General features: G+C 36.9%; 1 protein-coding gene across 3 annotated transcripts; it reads left to right on the plus strand.

Annotated features, from left to right (window-relative positions):
• The first annotated feature begins 820 nt into the window (after positions 1-820).
• Positions 821-12,824, plus strand: LOC104887149 (probable UDP-3-O-acyl-N-acetylglucosamine deacetylase 1, mitochondrial). Of its 3 annotated transcripts, none has more exons than XR_007270906.2 (7): positions 821-963; positions 1,077-1,385; positions 2,301-2,507; positions 6,170-6,271; positions 6,619-6,683; positions 7,855-7,985; positions 8,959-9,046. XR_007270906.2 is itself a non-coding variant. In XM_010671749.3 (7 exons), exons 1-7 carry the CDS (start codon positions 916-918, stop codon positions 12,756-12,758), a joined length of 921 nt encoding a protein of 306 aa, XP_010670051.2. In that variant the 5' UTR covers positions 821-915; the 3' UTR covers positions 12,759-12,824. The 3 variants fall into 3 exon arrangements, 2 of the variants coding, with proteins under 2 accessions (XP_010670051.2, XP_057248424.1); XM_010671749.3 differs by lacking the exon at positions 7,855-7,985 and adding an exon at positions 12,714-12,824 and having other exon boundaries at positions 8,959-9,103; XM_057392441.1 differs by lacking the exon at positions 7,855-7,985 and adding an exon at positions 12,714-12,824 and having other exon boundaries at positions 852-963; positions 1,046-1,385; positions 8,959-9,103.
• Positions 12,825-13,660: the final 836 nt, after the last annotated feature.

Genomic DNA, 13,660 nt, shown 5'->3' on the forward strand with positions numbered 1-13,660 from the left:
CCTAATTTTAATTTAAAAGTAGGTGATCTCTTACAAGACAAACTCTTTTATTATTCGGCTTTCACACATCAAAATTCAAAATGGCTTGATCAGGAATACTCTTCCCAAACTATGTAAGAATGATATACTTCCTCATTAATAGCGGCTTGATTCGGCAAATAAAAGGGGGTTGGACTGTATTATTCGATTTACTTCATTGTAGATTTTTTGAAGACGAATTTTGTATCTTGTTTTTCTTTATTATATTGTAGATGTTGTTTGACCCTCAATTATGAAATTTCTCTTTTTTTGAAAAAAAAAACTTAATTATCTACTAAATTTATAAAACCAAATATATCTTGTGACATGTGTATATGAAGCCAGGCTTCCAATGTTTTTTTTAAAAAAAAAACTCTCTACATAAATTACTCTATTTTTTTTTATCAATATGAGTCACCAAGACGGTACAAAAATACCAACAAAATTTCTAAAAATCTCTATTATATATGAGAAGTGGGGTAGGACACCAAAATATTAGAAATTCCATTTTACCTTCATGACATCCCTATTCTAACTACTTACTTTAATGAAAAAATAAAAAATAAAACTATCTAATTAATTTAAAAAATAAAAAAATATTACAAAAAGAAAACCACCAACAATTCAAATATTCCTAATTTATTAGAAATAATTAATAATTAATTTAATTTTCTTCATCTCCTAAAAGAAATTAGTTTTCTACTTATCTTCGCACGCATCACGTGCATATAAAAACTAGTAAAGTACAAAGATGAAGAGGAGGGGATTTGACATGAACTACTCTATAAGTTAGATTAACATCTAAATTCTGAAGATAAATCCCCACGATCGAGCAAGTGGGTTCGTTGGTCCATAACTTGCATTAAAAAAAAACCAACAAAATTTCTTCTACCAAAAATGACTCTCAACAGTCTGAAGTCCTCTGCACTCATTTCATGGAAATCGGTAACTAAAATACAACCTCTTTAGTCTTTCTCTCTCCTCCATTTTCATTCTATAAGATTCTAACTTTATAAGTTCATCACAGTTTGTTTTTATTTTGACTGTTATATTCTCAGATAGGCAAAGTTCAGAAAACACTGGCCAATTGTATAGAAAAACAAGGCATTGGTTTACACTCAGGAAGATCAATCAAAGTACAGTTATGGCCTGAATTCGCCAAAAAAGGCAGGTACTTTAAAATTGGTTCAAATAAAATTGAATCATCCATTAATTTTGTCCAAGAATCACCTCTTTGTACCACACTTTGTAAAGATGGTGTTATGGTTAATACTGTTGAGCATTTGCTTTCTGCTTTGGAGGGTACTGGTGTTGATAATTGCTGTATTGAGATCACTGCTTCGGATACGAATGACCCATTTGTTGAGGTTTTTTCCTTGACTCATCTTCTACCTTTGCTGATGGGATTCATTTATTTTGTTTTGATAATGATGAAATGCAAATGTTATGTGTTAAAAGAATTTAAAGCTGGCAATTCGAGTAAATAGGTTGTGTTCGATTTTAGTTTCGTCTTTATTAAGATATACTTCCTCCGTTCCATAATAAATGCAAGGAGAGACACAGTATTTAAGGTGAATATGTGATGAAGAGAGATAGAAAGAGGTACAAGGGGGGACCATGTGATGATGATGAGAAGAGAGTGTGCCTATTTTCCAAATAGGGTAATGTTGCATTTATTTTGAAACTTCCGGAAATTGTAAGTGTTGTACTTATTTTTAGAATGGAGGAAGTATCATAAACTGTTTATGACAAATTGATAAAATTGGGCTGGGTTAGGTTTGCCTTGATTTTGTCAAATTTGGATTTTTCTTAGTAACTTTGTATTGGCGTCGTATCGATTTCATTTGTGTTGAAGTGTCAGTTTTAGGGATTGCAAGTTCTATTGAAAAGTCCTCGGTGAAGATTTATGTTATGTAGTGTTTGCATTATTGTTGTGATAGAAGTGGGTTTAAAGGTTGAGAGATTTTCACTGCTGACTTAATATTTTGTTACACTTAAGCAAGTTGCTGTAATACATGGAACAATAAAGTTTTCTCAATAGATTTTAACAAGTGAAATTAAGGCCAAATTTAAAAGTATTCCCACTTAGATGGGTTGACCTAAGGAATTGAGGTGAATAAGATTCTTTTAAAGGGTTGTGTATCTATTTACAGTAACGTTCTACCATAGTTTGGTTTCTGACCATGTAATGTTGGTGATTATTGAGGTTGTCGGAGAAGTTGGTTGACTTGATAATTGGAGTTAGAAGTATAGCGTAAGACTTATTGCTCTCATGGTTTTAGGTACCCATCTTGGATGGTTCTGCAAGGGAGTGGGTGGAGGAAATAGAACAAGCTGGCATAGTCGATGCTGCTGATGAAAATGGCAATAGTTGTGAAAAGTTGGCACCATTTGTCAATGTGCCTTTTCATATAAAGAGAAATGACTCCTTTATTGCAGTTTTTCCATCTCAAGAGGTTCATATTACTTATGGCATCAACTTTCCGCAGGTATAGTCCTCCCCAAGTTACTTTCTCTTTAATATTTTGTTCATGTATCACTCCTATTTATTTTTAGATTTTGGTGTTTTCTTTTCCAAATAGAATTTTGATTGTGCTACTAAATAATTTTTGTAACATTTTTTTTAAGGAATCTGCATAATGTACCATTTCACTACCACCTTATTGAATTTGTAAAGTGCTTTGACAATATTGCTGCTGTGAAGCAAAAACAACTACCAAGATGGAAGCTTTTTAAAATTATTTAGACATATTATGCTCTCATCTATTCTATGCCTCTGAACTGCTTTATGCTTACAAGAACTAGCTAGAGGTGAGGAAATAATAGAGCCTCTTTCCATATTTTCATGGCATAACTTTATCATAGTTGTGCTAATGGATTGAGATGTTGGTCAAAAATTATCAAGATGGCAGTTTTTGATGAATAAATCTAATTAAAAAAATATTAGATTGAAAGAGTGATTTAGGAAAGGTATTAGAAATAGAAATGCGGACGTGACCCATTTACTACTGATAAGGGTGGTAAAATCGAGCACACAAGACCTAGGAGGTCCTGATAGCAGATGTACTAGTCTACTAGGTAGGATAGCCCTATATGAGAACATGCATGTGTATGTGATGTGGAGGTGACTCGTGAGAATAGGTGCGGAAGGCTTTCAATGACAAGAAAGCATAAGAGCTAAAATAGCGTCCCCTAGTTCAGTTAGAGAACATGACAACAATCTTAGGGTGCTAGAGTTTGAGGATATCATTTTGAGGGCCACATGTCGGTGAATCTGCCCAATTAAAGTGATTAATTATCTTCACTAGAGATTCTTAGGCCTTCCTCCTCCTCTTCTGTATAAAGAAATTTTTTGCTGAACTAGTAATTCAGTTTTATATACTCGACCTCGTAGTGGGAGTTATTAGGCTTCTCACCCTTGGACACCAAAAAGGAAAAGCAATCTATGTAATGCTACAGAATGTCATAGCGTAGTTGCTCCATATTGGCTTGATAATTTATGTAGAGATTGTTTGGTCGTGTTTGTCAATGAGCTATTCAGCCATCCTGCCCTCTGACTCTGAGTAACACCCCTTATTGGAGCCTTTAAAGCTATGGTCTTATTAGACTTGGTCAAGTGTCTGTATAGGATGTTTGTCTCTGAATTTTTACCGTCCTCTTGTGGATCCCTCATTGCTCCATCAACAGTTGGATGCAACTGATGGAAGGTTACCTCTTTATGCAAGAAAGTAAGCTCTCACACTTGTCAGCTAGTCCAACATTACAAGGACGGAAGTTGATCCACTTCCAAGTGGAGACGCATTTTCTATTAAAGTAGCACCCGTTTTTCGCTCTGGCCATAGACCTTAAACAATTATTTTATTATTTTAGCTTTTCTCTGTTTTTTTTTTTTTTTTTTTTTTTTTTATGTTTAGTGAGCTATTATATTCATGTTGTAACTAAGCCACTGACGCTGATCAGATATCGTTGATGAGAATTCCTTAGTGAGAATAATAAAGATCTTAGCTAATAAGCTATTGTTCCATTCCTGTGGGTTGTGAGAAGCGTGTTAATGGAGGTGAGCCTCTCAAGTGAGAGGAGTTAGGGTGTAGGTTTGGAAAACCCATACCATCTATCGAGAGCCCCTTTGGAGGAGGAGGTCTTCTTGGTTGAGTTTGGGACACAAGACTCCCTTGGCATGTCGCTTCGGTGTTCTCGTCATGGTGCTCAATGATTTTCAAATTTCCGGCAGGTCGAACCAAACTGTCATGGGAAAATTTTTTAACTTCTCTTTTCCGCACACAAGAGGTTCCCGTGATGGCGTGTAGACATTGTCGAGATCACCCCACACGCACACGTACACTACTAGCTTTGAATAACATAAGTAGAGGCAAACATACACAAGCACACACAAGAATACTTTTATCGCTTTGAGAGAACAACGTAAGTAAAAGGCCAAAACTCCCCAACAAGAATGACTGCCAAATGCCTAAGTCAAGACATTATATATAATATAAGGTGTTGGCTATAGCCCAGCCATGTAAGCAAGTAACTACCTACTACTAAGTAACTATCCACTATGCTATCGAGGATCCTTGCACTCTCTTGTGCGTTGAAGTTCTCCCACTCTCCTCTGATTGGGCGCCTCTTTCAAGGGAGATAGGGAGGGACATGGGTGGTTAGAAAACCACCCACTCCATCAAGCGTGTTGTAGAACTATCTAGCATAACCGCTTGTCAAGTAGATGACTATCTTGAGCGTAAAAGCTCCCTTCGTCGAGCATAACCATCTACGATGTGGGAGTAAGTGCTCACCTTGCCAAGCATAAACTTCTATGACATTGGGTGGAACTGCCACCAAGCCGAACGTAACAGTCTATGACATTAGGTGTAACTGCCAAGCGTCATCGTCTATGGCCTTAGTTGTAACTGCCCACGAAGCCAACTATAACCACTCATGGTAGTAGGTGTAACTGCCCACCAAGCCAAGCGTAACCATCCATGGTCTTGGGCTTAACTGCCCACCCACTTAAGCGTACCGTCCATGGCCTTGGACGTAACTGCCTACCAAGGTCGCATACCTATGTTCTAGGATGGTGCTCTCTCCCACCATTAGTAATTTCTCCACTTTCTAAGGGGAACATGGGGTATCTTGGGTGGTTAATGTAACTGTAGGCAGATTTAAGTCAGTCTAAATAGGATGATACCTATTAAATAAAGGTAGAAGCTCCTACCGTCTAGGAAGGAAGAGTTAAAACGAAAGCATTCCCATAGAGTAAGGCTCTCTTCTGGATAGCTGCGAAGCCTTCACTGTTAGTATGGAGACTTTGCTTTCCGTTCGCTGAACAACCTCCCTCCCTACTACTCTTGTAACTTCCCAATAACCGCTCCTTAATTCAAGGAATAACCACTAGCCACTAGTCACACTTTTGTAACTGTTGTTCAGTCACTAAGCCATGCCAATATGCCATTTACAACTGCTAGGCGGTTACCAACGCATGGTAACCGTACCCCATGATCCCACCACGTGGATATCCTTGTAACCGTTAGGCTAAGGACCTTTCTACGCTTGTTTGTGGACCAAGGCTAACACAACCACGCATCCCGCCACTTCATAAGACTCGTCGGGACCAACCATGGGCACGCTCGTACGTTCCTCCACGTGCACCCTTTCAGGATCGCGGTCCATCCCATTGGACATCCAAGGTTCAAGTATGGCTCCTTAGTCGAGTGCGACTCTCAAGAGCTACATATGTTAACCTTCATGGCTTTGTCCAACGCCTAGCATTGCGCCTAGGCATAGTCGGCTCTCAACTAGTGCCGACAAAATAGTGTTTTCGTGATTGTGGAATTGTGGATATGGATAGCTTATGCTGTGGAATGAAAAAAACATGCTATGAGAGAGGATAATTAAGAACACACCTCCTGTGGACTTGACATATATATAAAGGTCTTTGTGTTAGGTGATTCTGTATTTCTTGCTTCACCACGCCTGGTAGGGATAGGATACTTTTGCATAATACAACTGCAGAACTCTAGGAAAAATACTATGCAGTAACAATGAACTAATTGTGATTTTTTTTTCCTATAAAAGACTTTTTTGAGAATAGATCTGTGTAAGCTTTTTGATAAAAGCATTGTGGAAACTAAATTCCGTCGCTTTGTATTTGTAGGTACCTTCCATTGGCTGCCAGTGGTTCTTTTCCGGTGTTTTCAACAGGTCTTTCTATGCTACAGAAATAGCTTCTGCCAGAACCTTTTGTGTATATGAAGAGGTTAACTTAAGAAGTTGCTCCTTGATATTTTCAACTCTTCAATTACGCTTTGGATGTTTGAGATATTTATGCATATGGATTAAGAAATGCCGAAGTGCTAACACTTTTTGCTAATTAATACAAATAAATTAAAGTTTAACAAATGATAAAAAAAACCCTTGTTTGACTTATCTAGAACCAAGTCATGCTCAGTGGGTTACCCTATATAGTTGTGCTTTGCTTTAGTGGTCTGTTATATTTCTGTTTGTATTTAAAGATAGGCTTTAGTTTCAGTCCATGTCAATAACACTTGTTCAGGTTGGACAAATATATGTCAGGTTTTGAACTTATTTTGATTCTTTTGACAGGTGGAGCTGATGCGTGAGAGGGGACTCATAAAAGGCGGTTCACTAGAGAATGCTATCGTTTGTAGGTAGGCTCTTGTTTTTACCGACACAAGTTCGTGTTCAGTAGGAAATGTTTATTGTCACCTTACTTGGAATACACTTGTGTGGTTTGGTTGAAATATTATGCTGGCAAAGCTCATCCATAACAGAAAAGGAAGAGTATATAGGTGTGTCATTCATTACTTTTTCCTTGCTTACCTTGGTCTTTCTTTAGGAAATAATCCTTCGTGGAGTAGTTTTTGATATATGGTCATGGAGAAGGTGTCTAGGAAGTTACATGGATGGAAAAGGCTTTATTTTCTGTGGGGGAGAGGTACAGTATACCTCATTTGAACTTGTCTTTCTGATTTTCCTTTGTATATTCTTTCCCCTTTTCCGCTCCCAATCATTGTAGCTAGGAGATTGGAGCGGCTTTTGTAAAATCTTGACTTTCTGTAACCAGTAACCTTCACTCAGCTTTGTTCACCCTAAGTTCAAGCTTGAAGATAAATTTGTCTTAGCTTTCCAGGCCAAGTGAAGGGTTCTTGAAATTGAGTTCACAGCTCAACGTATGGAAATATAAACGTGAACATATTACAATGCTAACTTCTGGATATAATTGATCAAATGTGTGGTAAAATAATATAGTTTTAGAGCTTTATACAGCCTCCTAAACTGCAGAAGCTATGTAAATACGGAAAGAATATCCAGATCTACAAGCTTCCCTTGATACGCAAAGAAAAATTCCCAACTTGTCAAACTCCTAGCAAACTAAGGATACTCCTTGAACATCGAAGAATTCTAAAAGGAAAGCTGCCATCCAATAATTGTTGTAGACCAACTAAATACTGCTTATAAATTAGAAACACTTCCAGAACGCTGCTGCTGCTTTGAAGTAAATCAGTCCAAAGAAACAACCCAGGGCCCAAAAATCATTAATGTTGACTTTGGTGAATCACCCAGCCATGGCTAATTAAATAAAGCTCAGTTAAGGTCATAAAGGACACCTCCATGCAGTAACCGGAAACTTTTGTTGCACTGACTTGTACACAGGACCAAAATTCCTACTCCCACCCAATGTACTGAATTCATCCTGAAAAAGGCTACAAAACAGTAAAGTCAACAATATGTTGCTTGTAGACAAATCAGTGGCTTAGATTTTATAATTTGCTGATTATAAAGTTTCTTTAGTGGGGAAAGTGGTGGCATTTATTGCAGGAGGCTGATTCTCCCTGGTACAGAGTGATTCACAGCAGTGAGCAGGTGTTGTCTTCTAGAGAATGGCTGGAATATGTTAATAGGGTATGATGTTCCTTGTACATCGTAGCCCTTAGAAGATCGTTTCATAGGTAATTTAATTCTCTTCCTTGGTCAGATATAATGTGGGTAATGGGCAGCGCTTGTTTTTCAGGAGAAGTGTTGGCAGGAGAGCTGCCTTTTAGTTTTAGTAACCTTTTTCCTCTCTTTATAGGCTCTTGATGCTCTAAAATTCCCATTGTATTTTTCTGGGTGAGGCATGTTGATTGCTTCTCTTGGGAATGTTGTTTTCAAAGGACCCTCATGAGTGGGAGATGGAGGATATCATTGGTTAAGTATACTTGAATCTGATTCTTTGTTAGATTTCCATGAACGGAGAGTGTGATACTGAGGTTGGCTAATACCCTGTGGTCCTTTGATGTTCTTTGTGCAACTACCCACGGAAAAACTCCAATTTCTTAATCCTTCCCTCATTCTACAATTTATTTGGACGAGGTTTGATACTGGTGAATGTTTTTCTTCGGATTACTACTTTGGGAAATCTCAAATTATGTAATAATCTGCAGGTTTAGAGACTCTTTATCTCCTCACATGCGCATTTTATGTCTTGCTAGAATGCTAGTGACTAAGACCAAGGCTTTTGCTTTATGAAGTGTCAATGTTTCATTGGTAGATATTTTTTAGTTCGTTAGGAATCCATTGAGCTGCCACTTTTGCTCTTTTGGGTAATTTAAATACAATATATGAAGTTTGGAAGGTTAAAGGGGCTTATATATCGTGGCAAAGTCTTCCTTTTTGTCATTATATGTGCTGTGGCTGGAGAGGAGATTTCTTTGATTTCTTGATGTGATCGAAGGTTGTATTCAGCTTCTCTTTAGGCTCACACTCGCTGCTATACTATCTAAATATGACAAATCATGCTAGATTCCCAAGTAAGGAACTATGAGTTTTCTTATTAGTAACTGCTATAACTTCACCTGTTTCTGTTTGACATTTGCTTGTGTTGTGACATTTTCTATTTAGGCGCTTTAGTATTTTGAACTAATGTGTGAAATGCTTGTGCAGTGCCTCAAAAGGCTGGTTAAATCCTCCTCTATGTTACCATGATGAGCCCTGTCGCCATAAAGTCTTGGATCTTATTGGCGATCTCTCTATATTTGCAAAATTTGGTAATCAAGGGCTTCCCATAGCACATATTGTTGCTTATAAGGTAAGCTTCTTTACTTACTAGCTCAAATATGGTATTAAATAGATCATGTTCAGGTTTTAGCATGGCGATGTGGTATAGGCTTTGTTCTTTTCTACTGATTTCAGATTAACTTGTTTTGGTTATGAATTAACTTATTCCTTTTGAGATTATTGTTGCTGAAATGAACTTTTTGCTGAAGCTTTTTAGAAACTTGTAAGTTGACCAGAACAAAGGCTAAATCATCTACACTAAGCAGTATTTGTACTTTTCTTTTTTCTTTCTTTCCTTTGTCCAATATCCAATCTAAAGAAGTGAGAAAGAAGCGACGGGGGCTTATTTTTAGATGCTATTCTTTCTGATTTACTGAAGTGTCTTGTTTGAGATATTCTTCAGGCACTTCCTCTCTGTTTTACTGAAATTTGTTTGACATCTTGCAATTTACAACCATTAAATTCACATCAATCTCTTAGTAAAGATGCAAACATTTGGTGGGTTCATAATGAATTATTGGCTAACAAGCATTCCCTCTGTTCTTATTGAATAGTTATACCCTGACTTTTCACCTTTGCCGATGTAAAACTTTGAGCATTAGTATCTCCAATTATGTATTTGTACATATTATAAAGGTCGATATTGTAGGAATGAAAACTGGTAACGAAGAAATTAAACTTATCTGACAACCATGGCGTGAATTAAACACTTTCCTAAAGTTGAATTTTCCCAGCTACAACACACGGACTCACAACAATCAACCTCCAGAAATACACGGTTTCTACCTTTCCGGGGTCGATAGAAAAGTAAATTGAGAACGCTCAAGAAGATTGCCCTAAATAGAGAAATTTTGGAAGAGAAGAGGAAGATGTGTCTGTTTTCTGTGTGTTCAACGAATGCTGGTATTTTTAGGAAGTGGAAAAACAAACGTGATCAGATCATGGCTGATTACGTGGGATAAAACGGTCAGAAAATGGGGTTAATGGCAAAAGACGTGGAGAGAAATTAGGGGAAACGGTCACTTAGGGAAAAACGGTAACTTAATCGGTTACAAAAAAGGTCATTAAATGCTGATAAATAATTGACCCAAAAAGATAGTTAAGTTTATTTCTGAAGGCTCAAGGCCCGGACCGGGCCGCGCGCGTGCGGTAAACACATCACTACGTAAATAAAAGTCTCATTGCTACTCAACTCAAAGTGGTAGAGGAAGAGTAATAGTTATAAACCTTACTCTTCCCTTCTATTCTTTCAATGTGGGACAATGGCAAAAGACTTGTCATATTCTTTTGAAGCAAAACTTAAAGTGTTTCTACTATAAACTCCAACAGATATTTCAGAAATACATATCTTTTCTTACGTATAAAGCACAAATGATGGTCTAAGTGGTGAATGTGAATAGTCCCATAATACCAAATGTAACAACTATCAGACCTCATGTGGAGTTTCGTGGCCTGGGCCTGATGGAAGGAAAGGCCTTAAAAATTATGTCAATGCATTAATGTTATTGACATTGAATAAGGGATGTGTTTATCTGTCTGTCTCTTTTCCCTCCCTCCCTCTAATTGCAAAAAGCTTTGCTGCCTATTTGGACTAGAATTACATCATATGGTTACGGCAGAGATGGTTGGGGATAAGGGGTAATAGTAATTCTAGTGGTATGGATGGTGGTGTTGTTAATGGAAATTGCACTGCTAGAAGTCTGATGGATGCTACAGAAATGAAAGAGTTTCAAGCTTTCAATCTTGCCTGAATGAGTTTCTTGGTAGTTATAAATTGGTCAAATTTGTGGCTCAGGAAAGAGATCGTGTACATTATAACTTTATATGTGTGTTGCTGGTTGATGAGCTAATTATCTAACAGAACTCCAGTTTGATTGAACTGTTTCCTAGGTTCAGAGGGAGGGGAGAGAAAGATCACGTTGTGAGCTTGAAGTGGATTTGTACACCAAGAGGGTGTCCTGGGTTCTGGTAGTTTTGTGTCAAAAAGTTACTCTTTGGTGGGTTTATGTGGCATTTTCTGCGAGAACTTACGTGATGCTTTCACTCGCTGTACTAGTCTTTGAAAGTTTGCTTCATATATGTTATTGTTGTTCTTTCCCTTGGTCAAAACAAAGTGCGTAATTAGGAGTATGTTGTTTTTGAAAGGATTCTTGAGCAGGGGAGCAAACTTTAAGATTAATATCCGCACCTTTTAAGGTTTTTGTACATTTCATCATTCTCCAATATGCTCTTTTCTGGTGGGGAGTGAGGGAAATCCCTCTTGGAATATTTCATTTCAGGACGGATTTTTATGAGGACTAAAGTGAGTTCACTAACTTGTTAAGCATTTCAGGATCTATTTTTTCCATCATGCTTCCAAAATAGATCTTCATGTGTTGATTCTTTGTGTTTCTTTACTTGTCAATTTCTTTTACCTATAAAGACTTTGAGATGACAGCCTTTTTGGTACTTCCGCCTGTCTCCGAAAAGCTAAGATTCTGAACTCTGAAGTGGATGAAAGTGTTTTCTTGTGTGTATCTTGAGCTGTGTTAGGCAATTTGACAAGAATCCATGTTCTTGCACTATGACACAGCAGCTTTACTCTGGTAGAGGCTTTTTAGTTTGGTTGGAATTCACTGGGATTGCTTCACTCAGATTTAGTCTTCTACAGGTTCAGTTGCAACTTATTGTTTTTAGATTTTAGAGGGTGCTATTTTGTTAAATGAATGGAAGTATTTAAATGTGATCACTGATCAGGCGCCTTCTTTTGCATTCTTATGGCATTGGTTAGTGTAATTAGCATCACTTGGGATCACTTCTCATGGGGCTTTTCTTTGTGTGTGTCTTTCTGATTGATAATAATTACACATAAGAAAAACAAGTTTTATTAAACCATGATAATAAAAATTACAAGGAAGTATTTCAAATTTTTACTTAGCTCTGAGCCAAATATGGGTTGTTCGAGAGGGGCGGGGGAGGAGGAGGCTAAGACTTTAAGTCGGGTTATTGGGTGTGATCATTAAGCTTTGGTGGGTTTAAGTATGTAATTAAGGGATGAGGGATGGTTTAAATTTAACGATTTCACTTTATTTTTGTAAAAGCAAACGTTTCAGTTAGGAGTGATCTTGAGAAAAAAAAATTAAAAATGTGTTGTGCACGTCATAGGCCAAAGTTGTGCGTTTTGGAACTGCTTCCCTCGCTATTATTAGGTTATCATATTATCCTCCACCATCTGGTGCATTTTCTCCCGCTCTGACCGCGGGGTGTGTGATAGAGAATATATTTAGGATAATATTTTCTCATTTGTTTAGGATGTATTTGTATAATCCCTATATAGTTTGGAGTCCTACAATGGTTAGGATTATTATTTTGTAAACACTATATATATTGATCAATGGTAATACTCCGAGATTACGGAGTTTACATTAATGTAACAAACAATTCTAGCTATTTTATTGGGTTTTCTAGTTGTAGCTTGATGTAGAGTAGATTTTCTTGTAATTCAACAACAATTCAAATATATTTCAAATCGCTAACCTGATTAAATGTTTGTTGTTTTTTTCAATTCCTTTAGTTAGATTAGTTTAATGACGACTTCACATATTCTTCAGTTTGTTCTTGCTAGATTTTCAAAGTTATTTATTGCAATCTCTTTGGTATAGGGTGGTCATGCTTTGCATGCAGATCTTGTACGCCATTTAAGCTAACCACCATTGAAGAGGTCAAGAGGATATGTGTCTAAACGCTTGTGCAAAACGATCTATTGATGGAATTGGCTTCCATGTGGCACATTCACCAAAATTTTGTTAATATTTTTGACAAAGTTTCAGTTTATGACATTTTTGTATCAATTTAAGGCACTTTTTTTTTATTAGTTTAAGCTATACTTCTGTATCAATTAGTTAAAGTTATATTTCTGTATCAATTAGCTTAAGCCAAGTTTCAACTTATGATATTTTTGTATCAATTTAGGTTATTCTTTTATCCTTTTATGAATATAATATATCAATTTATGGACACAAACTATCATTATATTTTTAGCTTATGTATTATTCTCTTATCTGTTTATGAATATTATTTATTAGTTTATGGACACAAAGCCACAAACTATTAGTTTTTAGTTTTCAAGGTGGGACAAGCCAAGTTAAATTCCTCTTTCTCCTTCCTCTTTTCTTTTTTCACTATCACTATTTTTTTTTATAAAACGAAGATCGTCATTCATTCATTCATTATCAATACTGTTAAAACTATTACAGTCCAGCGCTAATTGATCAATACAATAACTAGGTTGGTGGGAAGCATCCTAGTTACAATACAAGCTGCTTCCATGCTCCTACACTACTTAGCCATACTATCTGCTATAAGGTTGAATTGGCTATTACAATGTTTAATCAGAATCCTCTAGTTCGCCCTGATTCCCTGCGTGCAAAGTTTAATATATTCAAGTGAATGTCAGCTCTGTCCCTTAGAATAAGATCCATCGCATTCTGACAATCGAAGTAAATGATCACATTTGAGGTAACCTGACTTTCCATACACTGCATAGCTTCTAAGATGGCAAGGAGCTCAGCTGCAAGATCCAAAAGCCAATTCCCATTGTTATCCCTTA

This window comes from Beta vulgaris, chromosome 2 (genome assembly GCF_026745355.1).
Source record: "Beta vulgaris subsp. vulgaris cultivar EL10 chromosome 2, EL10.2, whole genome shotgun sequence".
Lineage (NCBI taxonomy): Eukaryota > Viridiplantae > Streptophyta > Magnoliopsida > Caryophyllales > Amaranthaceae > Beta > Beta vulgaris.